Source organism: Monodon monoceros, unplaced genomic scaffold (genome assembly GCF_005190385.1).
Source record: "Monodon monoceros isolate NGI ecotype Baffin Bay Population unplaced genomic scaffold, NGI_Narwhal_1 Super_Scaffold_2, whole genome shotgun sequence".
In the NCBI taxonomy this organism is placed as follows: domain Eukaryota; kingdom Metazoa; phylum Chordata; class Mammalia; order Artiodactyla; family Monodontidae; genus Monodon; species Monodon monoceros.
Window position 1 is genome coordinate 72,991,443 of NW_021703776.1, and position 11,802 is coordinate 73,003,244.

Consider the following 11,802-nt stretch of genomic DNA (forward strand, 5'->3'; position numbering starts at 1 on the left):
CAATAAAATGGACAACCTGAAAGAAATGGACAAATTCTTAGAAAGGTATAACCTTCCAAGACTGAACCAGGAAGATACAGAAAATACGAACAGACCATTCACAAGTAATGAAATTGAAACTGTGATTAAAAATCTTCCAACAAACAAAAGTCCAGGACCAGATGGCTTCACAGGTGAATTCTATCAAACATTTAGAGAAGAGCTAACACCCATCCTTCTCAGACTCTTTCAAAAAACTGCAGAGGAAGGAACACTCCCAAACTCATTCTATGAGGCCACCATCACCCTGACACCAAAACCAGACAAAGATACTACAAAAAAAGGAAATTACAGACCAATATCACTGATGAATATAGACGCAAAAATCCTCAACAAAATACTAGCAAACAGAATCCAACAATACATTAAAAGGATCATACACCATGATCCAGTGGGATTTATCACAGGGATGCAAGGATTCTTCAATATATGCAAATTAATCAATGTGATGCACCATATTAACAAATTGAAGAATAAAAACCATATGATCATCTCAATAGATGCAGAAAAAGCTTTTGACAAAATTCAACACCCATTTATGATAAAAACTCTCCAGAAAGTGGGCATAGAGGGAACCTACCTCAAAATAATAAAGGCCATATACAACAAACCCACAGCAAACGTCATTCTCAATGGTGAAAAACTGAAAGCATTTCCTCTAAGATCAGGAACAAGGTAAGGATATCCACTCTCACCACTATTATTCAACATAGTTTTGGAAGTCCTAGCCACGGCAATCGGAGAAGAAAAGAAATAAAAGGAATACAAATAGGAAAAGAAGAGGTAAAACTGTCACTGTTTGCAGATGACATGATACTATACATAAAGAATCCTAAAGATGCCATCAGAAAAGTACTAGAGCTAATCAATCAATTTGGAAATGTTGCAGGATACAAAATTAATGCACAGAAATCTCTTGCATTCCTATACACTAATGATGAAAAATCTGAAAGAGAAATTAGGGAAACACTCCCATTTACCACTGCAACAAAAAGAATAAAATACGTAGGCATAAACCTACCTAGGGAGACAAAAGACCTGTATGCAGAAAACTATAAGACACTGATGAAAGAAATTAAAAATAATACAAACAGACGGAGAGATATACCATGTTCTTGGATTGGAAGAATCAACATTGTGAAAATGACTATACTACCCAAAGCAATCTACAGATTCAATGCAATCCCTATCAAAAAACAAATGGCATTTTTTATGGAACTAGAACAAAAAATCTTAAAATTTTTATGGAGACACAAAAGACCCCAAATAGCCAAAGCAGTCTTGAGGGAAAAAAACGGAGCTGGAGGAATCAGAGTCCCTCACTTCAGACTATACTACAAAGCTACAGTAATCAAGACAATATGGTACTGGCACAAAAACAGAAGCATAGATCAATGGAACAAGATAGAAAGCCCAGAGATAAACACATGCACCTATGGTCAACTAATCTATGACAAAGGAAGCAAGGATATACAGTGGAGAAAATAGAGTCTATTCAATAAATGGTGCTGGGAAAACTAGACAGCTACATGTAAAAGAATGAATTTAGAACACTCTCTAACACCATAAACAAAAATAAACTCAAAATGGAATCGAGACCTAAATGTAAGACCAGACACTATAAAACTCTTAGAGGAAAACACAGGAAGAACACTCTTTGGCATAAATCACAGCAAGATCTTTTTTGATCCACCTCCTAGAGTAATGGAAATAAAAACAAAAATAAACAAATGGGACCTAATGAAACTTCAAAGCTTTTGCAAAGCAAAGCAAACCATAAACAAGATGAAAAGACAACCCTCAGAATGGGAGAAAACAGTTGCAAATGAATCAACGGACAAAGGATTAATCTCCAAAATATATAAATAGCTCATGCAACTCAACATTAAAGAAACAAACAACCCAATCCAAAAATGGTCAGAAGACCTTCTTCTCCAAAGAAGACATACAGATGGCCAAGAAGCACATGAAAAGCTGCTCACCATCACTAATTATTAGAGAAATGCAAATCAAAACTACAATGGGGTATTACATTGCACCAGTTAGAATGGGCATCATCAGAAAATCTGCAAACAACAAATGCTGGAGAGGGTGTGGAGAAAAGGGAACCCTCTTGCAGCACTGGTGGGAATGTAAATTGATACAGCCACTATGGAGAACAGTATGGAGGTTCCTTAAAAATCTAAAATTAGAATTACCATATGACCCAGCAATCCCACTCCTGGGCATATACCCAAAGAAAACCATAATTCAAAAAGATACATGCACCCCAATGTTCACTGCAGCACTGTTTACAATAGCCAGGTCATGGAAGCAACCTAAATGCCCATCAACACACGAATGGATAAAGAAGAAGTGGTACATATATACAATGGAATATTACTCAGCCATAAAAAGGAACGAAACTGAGTCATTTGTTGAGACGTGGATGGATCTAGAGACTGTCATACAGAGTGAAGTAAGTAAGAAAGAGAAAAATAAATATCGTATATTAATGCATGTATGTGGAACCTAGAAAAATGGTACAGATGAACCGGTTTGCAGGGCAGAAGTTGAGACACAGACATACAGAACAAACGTATGGACACCAAGGGGGGAAAGCCGCGGTGGGGTGGGCATTGTGGTGTGCTGAATTGGGCCATTGGGATTGACATGTATACACTGATGTGTATAAAATTGATGACTAATAAGAACCTGCAGTATGAAAAAATAAATAAAATAAAATTCAACAATAAAAAAAAATTACAGCACCTGTTGAAGTTTACTTCAGTAAGGTATCCTGGAGTTCCTAATTTCAAGGTATAATCAGATTCAAAAGGTATACCTAACTAGGGATTATATTGTAAATGAGAGAATAAAAGTTCCTGTGAATTGATTTACTAAGAATTCGCAGGTAGTTTCTTTCCCAGTTCTTTTTAAATCTTAATTTGTTAAATACTGATTATCCACTCCATAAGCTTTGACTTTTCTCACACTAGATTTTTCAACCTTAGCAGTTTTGACATTTTGGGATGGGCAATTCTTTGTTTTGAGGGGCTGTCCTACACATTGTAGGATGTTTAGTAGCATCCCTGGCCTCTATCCATAAGATGCCAGTAATGTCTCCCAGATGTGACAATCAAAAATGTCTCCAGGGACTTCCCTGGTGGCTGGGAAAGAGTAGCCCCAATTTGCCACAACTACAGAAAGCCTGCGTGCAGCAACAAAGACCCAGTGCAGCCAAAAAAAAAAAAAAAAGTCTCCAGGCTTTGCCAAAAATCCACTGGAGGACCAAATAGACCTTGCTTGAACCACTCTACTAAATCAAAATCTCTGCCTCAGGAAAGATCTGGGAATTATCTACAGCTGTACAGTACCTTCCAAAGCTGCTATACAGGTCACAGAAACTAAGCTAAATTAGAAAATAACTTCTAGAGTAAAGCCTAGTTACTTCTATATATCAGGCATTATAATTCTATTCACACTAGACATTTTCTATTGGATGGGCTACTTCCCTCTTGCTTCATTTTGAAGATTAAATAACACAGAAAGAGCTTTAATAGGAAGTTGGAGCCAGACAAGAAGGAAGTCAGTGACAGAAATTTGAAATAATATGATTCATTTTTTTTTATTATTGACATTTTAACAGATGCAAGATACGTTCACTGCTTATCTTCTATGCATCTAGGCACTATTACATATATAGTTAACTGGAAAAGTCTTGGGAAAATGGAAACATTTTGATATATTATTTTGGAATTCATAGTATCTGTGTAAATTGTTTAGTGGGTCTGTGCTTTATAGAGAGAATACTAAGAGGCTTTACTATTATAGCTCAATTATCATATTCTTTTGAGTGTGTAATTCAAAGGAAAATGATACAGTTTATTGTCGTACTTTCCCTCTCATTCAACTTCTTAGGACATTCCTCTAAATATTAACAATTGAAAGACTAATGACATGCCCTTCCTTTGATATTCTTATACAATTGGAACCATGACCTTATGACTTATTTTCATTCATCAGCTATATGGCCAAGTAAACACACACTGCTCATGATGTTTAAAAAATCATGCTGTCAAGTGTTTAACATAATCAAACAAAAGGCTGATAATCAAAGAAAAGTATCTTCATCATTTTTGAACAAATGGTAAGGTTCTTACCTACAAGCAACATTTGGATCAGCATTTCTTGAAAGTAGTAGCTCTACACACTTCAAGATCTGTTCCTCTGAGCCATGAGCAGAACATGCAGTTATCAAAATAGTTTGCTTATCTATAGTGAAAGGAAAGTGTACACACACATCAGAAAGTGTATCTAATTAACTTCTTTTATCGTTCAAAAGATTCTAAATATTTATTGCATTCTTAAAATTCTATAACCTATTTCCAAATCTCTTGTTCTTAGCGGATAACTTTGTATTCCTTCACCAAAAAATGAGCTCAGGGATGAACTATCAATTTCCAAAGTATATCTACAATTCATTTACTAATTTCCTTTCCCTATTCTCATTTCTTCAAGAGAATAGGAAAGTGGTTCAGAGCATGGGCTCTGTGCAGATTTACTGCCTGGAGTTGAATAGTTTTTGGTTGATTAAAGTATGCCTTGAACACATGGTTAAAAAACAATGATTGATATTCTCTGATTTCACTTCTTTAGTTCTCACTCATTTGACCACTCACTGAAATCTGGCTTACGCCCAAACCATCCTACTGAAGATGTCCTAACTGCTACATGTATTGGTTTCTTCTTAGTCCTTTTCTACTTGATCTCTCTTAGCCCATCCCATTTCCTAAAACTCTTCTTCCCTTGGCTTTTATGGCATCAGTGGAGATCAGGGTAAATTAAAAACCCAAACAAAACAAAAAACAATTCTCAAGTAAGAATTGGGGAATTAAAAATAGGTCATGCCAGCCATGGTTTACATTTGTGGTTCAATATTGACCAAATATAGAAATATAGATTCTGGTCCCAGTTCTGTCACTGATAAACTGTGATTCCAGTGATATCTTAGTAGACCTAACTTACATTTAAGAAGCTAAAGCCTGCCCTCCACCTGAGGGGGTCTGTGGGATACATAAAATAATTTATGTGAACATGCTGGGCAAAATATAAAGTGTTTTATAACTGAAAGGTATTCCTCTTATTACAAGAAGCAGAGAAAGAAAACTATTAATCAGTTTTTTGAGCACAACATTTTATACACTTTCAAAAATCTCATTTCTAAGTATAGCTTTCATTGGGAGATTTTTTTTTTTCTTTTTAGGCCACGCCATGTGGTGTGTGGGATCTTAGTTCCCCGACCAGGGATCGAACCTGTGCCCCCTGCATTGGGAGAGCAGTCTTAACCACTGAACCACCAAGGAAGTCCCTGGGTGATATTTTTCTCTTTTTCCGCTGGGTGATATTTTTAAATGACATAATAAGAAAAACCTACCACAGCAGCAGATTAAACATAAAATTGTCAATAAGACAAGAATTTATATAAAATATATAAATGAGAAAAAAACAGAAATGATTTTACAAATATCTAATGTAGTACAAAATTAATATGAAAATTAATTCTAAAATGAAACCTATACCTGAATTACGAAATGAATTGTCTATTGGGAACTTGTAGAAAATAATCAGTAATTCAATATAATAATTAAATAGCATTTGCACATATACTCTTATTCTTCAAAAGCAATCAAAGCACTACTGACAAAAACAGAAACAAATGGATTTAATAAATTATCTTTGAAAGAACTTTATGTGATATAATTCAGAGTTGAGCTGTAAATTCCAAAGACTGATTTTCAAGCAATTTTCCACTAAATTATCAGCTTTTCAGTGTTTTCTTTCAATGCATTTTACCTTAAAAATAACCAAAACTCTCTAGCATAGAAGTTAAAGGTATATAGTAAGAACACAACCATTTATAACGATAATATAAATGGAATCTACCTCTTTGGATAGAAGGTTTTTCAAAATATCTATGGTTTCTAATTTGTTTTTTATGTTGTTTATATAATATAACTAATAGGAAGATTTTTTTAAAAAAACTAATGTTTTTCACTTTGCTTATTAGCTGCTTGGGAATCAAGAAAATCACAGTAAAAATAATCAGTTAAGTTATGTCAAATATCTTAACCTTATTACAATTTTTTTCAAGAGCAAAGGTTTATTTTAAAGTGAATATATGAAAACAGAGCATGGAAAGTATATATCACCACCCCCAAACAGAATATAATTAGGCTTCTAAACAGAGAAATATACAAAGTACATTTTCACATATTTAAATATTTAAAACATCTTACCCTTATCAAAGCTTGCATTAGCACCTCTGTCCAACAGAACCTGAAGCAGCGCTACATTGGAAACACTGGCAGCATACATAAGGGGAGTCCACCCATAGCGAAAGCTGAACTCTACACTGATGCCTGTCAATATAAAGACAAGGTTTTAAAACCTCCCCCACCAAAAAGAAAATCACTGTCACCTTAATATGTTTAAAGTACTTCACATAGTGACATACACTGTGTACTTTATAATGGAAGGGAATTTCTTGGTAATTTCTTGGCTTCAGAAAAATAGAAAATTATATATGAACTTTGATAAAAAAGCTAACTTCAGTTTCACTATAGTTCACTTCAGTATCACTATTTTCCAAGAGACTGAATCTGTCAAATGTTTCTTCATATAATATATATTTATATTAGAACAGGTTTTTACATGCTTCCTTTTTCTCTCTAGGGCAGTTGGGAAAAGTTTCACAGATAAAAAATGTCTTCTTAGTTAGAATATTATCATACATCTCTATGGTGGCAAACACCAAATATATTCCTTATTAAAACTCCTTTACCCTCCTTCCCAACGCAAAATTTAACCATGGGTTACTGGCCAAACATAAGGTTAAAAAGGTAGGTTAGGGTTAAGAAATGTAGACTATACTTTGTGATCCAGGAATTTACATCATTATATTCGTATTATAAAGAAAATGTAGGTACCACTGCTGAGAGTGGGATAGGAGGCAGGGAGAACTGGTTATGAGGCTGGAAGTCCTGGTTATGAGGCTGGAAGTCCATGCAAAAGTCAGAGCAAGGGCAGCAGAGAAAAAGAAGAAGAAATACAAAAGGACATTTCAAAGGCAGGGTTATTGGAATTTAAAATTACTTTGAGGAAGAGGAGTGTTGGAAAAGAACAAATAGAAAATAACTATCAAGTTCTGCTTTGGACAAATGAATGAAACAGTGAGCTAGAATAAGGAGAGGCACAGAAGAGATATCAGGCCTGAGGAGCAGGATAAAGTTTTAAATAGCCACCATCCAGAATGAGACAGGAAGGGATGGATAGTAACTGTTAAGAAATGATGAGAGCCAGCTGACCTTAAAATCCTCAAACAAATCATTAATGGTACAAATCCCCGAAGTCATCTGATTTTCCCCGATAGCACTGATTAGTTTAGTCACATAAAAAAGAAAAAAAAAATGGTTGAACTAATCTAGATTTGGATCTAAGACTGGGGAGGAGCATAGAAGATATGATACAAGGACAAGATTATAAAAAGGCAGTGAACATAACCCATTAAATTTATGTAAAGCCTTTGCTATAAAGAGATCAAGATATAAGTGGCAAACTCTCTCTTCAACCTAAGAAATATCTGCTAATCTTAAGAAAAGAAAAAAAAAAGAACGTTTTTCTGTTTCAAAGAAGGAAAACTTGTATGTGAAAACCACTGAATATAGGCTTCCTTATATATACCTTACAATTTACAGGTTGTAGTCTCTGGCTCTAAAGTGTTCCATCTGCAAAGATGAAGGTCATATCACTGAAGGAATGCAAACTTGTTAGGGAGAACTCACTTTTTTTCTGTAGGAACACTAAGTTACTGAAAGACTATATTTGTCAAATTCCCAATTGTCTAACTTTAATTGATATAAGGTACATGATAATTCCTAGGAGAAAACAACAGAAAACTGTCTTAGTACATATATATATACTGCTGACCCAACTTGTCTTCTCTAACAAATTTTCCTCTTTAAATTGCTGCAACTGAAAGCATATGAATGAGATCAGAGAAAAGATCATTTTGTTTTCTCATTATTCTTTCCTTATTGACCTTACTGCTCAAAACTGTGACAGCAAAAGTAAAAAGGAAAAGATGTGAAGATAAGGCTAAGCAAATGTGGCATTTTAGTATAAAAATTCTTAATAATCATCACCTCTAAGCTCAAAAAAGTAAATTATTAAGCACATATTATGTTCTAAGCATACTGCAAAAAAGATAAGTTTAAAAGGATTGACACAATATATTTTTATAGCTCAACGACATTCAAAATAACACTAAATTGTTTGGGGGTATATACATATAGTAAAAGTATAAAGACGTACATAGGAATAATAAATACCAACTATAGGAGAGTGGTAATCTCCAGGGGGAAAAAGATAAGTCGCCATACATTTTTGAATGTCTAAAATATTTAATAATTTAAAGAGAACTGCAAATGTTAGTGCATAGCAGAAGAACAAAAACCAAAGACTGCTAAAAATGGCTGACTCAAAAGGAGGTTTCATATTTTTATTAAACTTCCAACTGGTGCAGGAATACGTATGACTTTGAAAGGCAAAAAAGTAAAAATATTTTTTAAAGTGTTAAATAATGACATCTGGAAGGAAATCAGGAAATACTAAAACAAGAGTTACGTGTGAAAATGAGACTTCAGAGCTAATACGGGTGAAAGTGGGGACAAAGGTGTTTCTCTACTTAAACCTATTTGTTATTGTTTTTTTAAAAGGAAGTTAAAATTTTTTTGTAATTAAAGACAAATTTTAAAAGGCTGACGAAATACTTTACCAGTAGGCTCTTTTCAAGTCCTTTCAAGAGCCTCCAACACTTCAGTGCACCTAGTCCCACTACTCCCAAGGCAAACTCACTTTTCTAAAACAAATTTCTGCCTATTCCATCCCATCCAACACTATGCACACTCCTGCATGTGTTCATATCCTAGTATTAGGCCTCTTTCAATTATTCCAGTTTGATTCAATTTAATTTTTAAATTACAAATTCAAGTTCCATTGTCCACAAAGTCACACGATCCTTCTTACTTGTTACAACGGTTAATATTTATATAATGCCTATATGTTCTAAGACCCGTATATAGTCTCTCATTTTAATCACCCCCCCCAAAAAAAAAACCCTTTGATACAATGCATCCCGGTTTTTAAAAGGGGGTAATTGAAGTTTAGGAAGTTTCCTAAACTGGTCAAGATTACAGAGCCATCAAGTGGCAGGGCTAATAATCAAACCCAGAACTGTACTGTTTCCAAAATGATTTACTTTCCACTAAACCATGCATCTCTAGCATAGAAGAAAAACATTTTGCTATATACAATTTTGTATGTGAATGTTTTGTATTTACAGGTAGACAGTAGATGCTTGTTAATCCTTTGATAATTTCAGTCATTATCAACAACTCACATTTCCATGTCAAGGTAATTTAAAAAAATAATATTTAATTTAATACACAGAAAAATGTCATGGGACCCAAGACAGAATTATAATGTTTTTATAAAGAAATAGATGCTCTGGGAGTTCAAATGACTTTCCCAAGGAAGCACACTGAGTAGGCAATAGGCTGGAAGAGGTATCCAGATAGATTCTTATTTCATTCTCATTCACACACTGACACAACCAACACAGGCAAAGAACATAACTAAAATGTACATAACTAGAAACAATTCTTGAGAAACACATAATAATAATTATAGACAAGTAAATGCTGAGCAAAGTAAGGATTATCAAAGTGGGGTAGGATTAGTCAGACTAGACCTTTTGAAGGAGGTGGAAGAACTGATGGACAGTGTCAGTGCGGCATTCCAAATTTGTGTTAGAGAAAGAAAATAAGGCAGAGAGAACTGAGTCAAGTAAGACATGTAGGACACTTGAGATACTAACATTCACTGTGCTTCCATTAGAAAAACAACTCAAACCTTTTAAAATAAGGAACCCTGGGGCTTCCCTGGTGGCGCAGTGGTTGAGAGTCCGCCTGCCGGTGCAGGGGACACGGGTTCCTGCCCCGGTCCGGGAAGATCCCACATGCCGCGGAGCGGCTGGGCCCGTGAGCCATGGCCGCTGAGCCTGCGCGTCCGGAGCCTGTGCTCCGCAACGGGAGAGGCCACAACAGTGAGAGGCCCGCGTACCGCAAAACAAACAAATAAATAAATAAAATAAGGAACCCTTGTGAACTGAGACAACTGTGTTAGGTTGAAACTGTCCCTTAATTCTCACCAGAATCCAGGAGCTCCTCGACCAATGAAACATCTCCTGTGGTCAAAGCTTTCTTAAATGTTTCATGCTTTTCTTCAATGGCTAACGGTCCTTTTAATTTCTAAAAGAGCAGAAAGTTAAAAAATTTTTCTGTTACACATACTTTCATTTCCACTGCATCGGGAAACAATAGTCATCGAGTTTTGGTACATCTTTTTTTGGGGGGTGGGGGTGGGGGGAGGCAACATCCAAAGTTTGTGACTAACTCATAACTAAAATTATCTTTGGGTTATGATGGGTCCAAACCTAAGTAAAGAGCTACATCGACAACCTAAAGAAGCGCATTTGATGGAAAGCACAGTAGGGAAACTGCGAATTGGTTTGGAGTCCAAAAGCCTGTATTTACACTGGAAAAAAAATTCAGGAAACACAGGCGAGGAAGTAAGAGGTTTCATGGCCAGGGAAGACCGATCCAGGTGCGGCCAAGACAAGTCCTCCTTCGCTACCTGAGCTGCCCGGTCGAGATACCCAATCTCCCAGCCGTCATCCTCGCTCTCGCTACTCTCGCCTCCACCGGCCACTGCCAGACCGCGCAACGGGCCTGCAGCCATGGCCGCCGCCCAGGTCCCTACAAAATCGGCAGCACGCACGCACGCACGCACGCACGCACGCCTGCTACCTCTGCGCGTGCGCACCAGAGCGCGTAAGGCTGCGCGGGCAGGCTGTGCGGGCAGGCTGTGCGGGCAAGCGCGACGCGCTAGCGTTGGGGCTTTGGGCCCTCAGGCGCAGGCGCATGAGCGCGCGCAGCGACCCAGGTTCCTTCCTGCCAGTCGTTAAGCCCTTGGGAGAGGAAAAGTGGCCAGTGTGGCGGGGCGAGCAGAGCTGACTTCCTGGCCAGTGCTTCCAATTCCTTTCGGGGGTCTTACCCTACATTCTTTTTAGGGTATTTGCTTAATGAAATTCTTGCTCTTTAAGGAATGCCCCACTTGTGGCAGGAGCAGAATGGGGATTTAAATGACACGTAAGACTAGGCTTTCGCTTCCATTCCCTTTACCTGTCCCCCTGCCAAATCCACTATCAAACGTGTCCCCTGGCCAATGCTGTTGGCCAGAATACCTCCCTGAGGAACATCACCCATACGTTCAAGGAGCCGGCAGATAAATGGGAGCTGACAAAGGAGCCAGGAGAATTCGTCCTTTAAATTTCATGTGATCTCGGATCTCATCGTAGATTTAGAAACTTCGGAACATCAAACACTCCCCAGATGGGTAGTGTAGATGCCTTAAAGGAAATAATTGAGAAAGGGGAGGAGTGGGGAAGAGAATACATCAGAACAGTTGGGAAGGGCTTCCCTGGTGGCGCAGTGGTTGAGAGTCCGCCTGTCGATGCAGGGGACACGGGTTCGTGCCCCGGTCCGGGAGGATCCCACATGCCGCGGAGCGGCTGGGCCCGTGAGCCATGGCCGCTGAGCCTGCGCTCCGCAACCGTAGAGGCCACAGCAGTGAGAGGCCCGCGTACCGCAAAAAAAAAAAAAA

General features: G+C 37.3%; 1 protein-coding gene across 2 annotated transcripts in view; it reads right to left on the reverse strand.

The window, feature by feature from the left end:
- ASZ1 (ankyrin repeat, SAM and basic leucine zipper domain containing 1) overlaps positions 1-10,917 on the reverse strand; it is a 79,811-nt gene extending 68,894 nt beyond the window's left edge. The window contains exons 1-4 of one of the 2 annotated variants that reach the window (XM_029233830.1): positions 10,774-10,917; positions 10,289-10,388; positions 6,318-6,440; positions 4,182-4,293 (exon numbers count right to left, since the gene is read on the reverse strand). Coding sequence is in view for 1 of the 2 variants with exons in the window: in XM_029233829.1 (XP_029089662.1) it covers positions 4,182-4,293; positions 6,318-6,440; positions 10,289-10,388; positions 10,774-10,878 (440 nt within the window). In the remaining variant the exon portion in view is untranslated. The remainder of the gene's footprint in view (positions 1-4,181; positions 4,294-6,317; positions 6,441-10,288; positions 10,389-10,773) is intronic. The other variant, XM_029233829.1, reaches the window with a different exon arrangement.
- Positions 10,918-11,802: the final 885 nt, after the last annotated feature.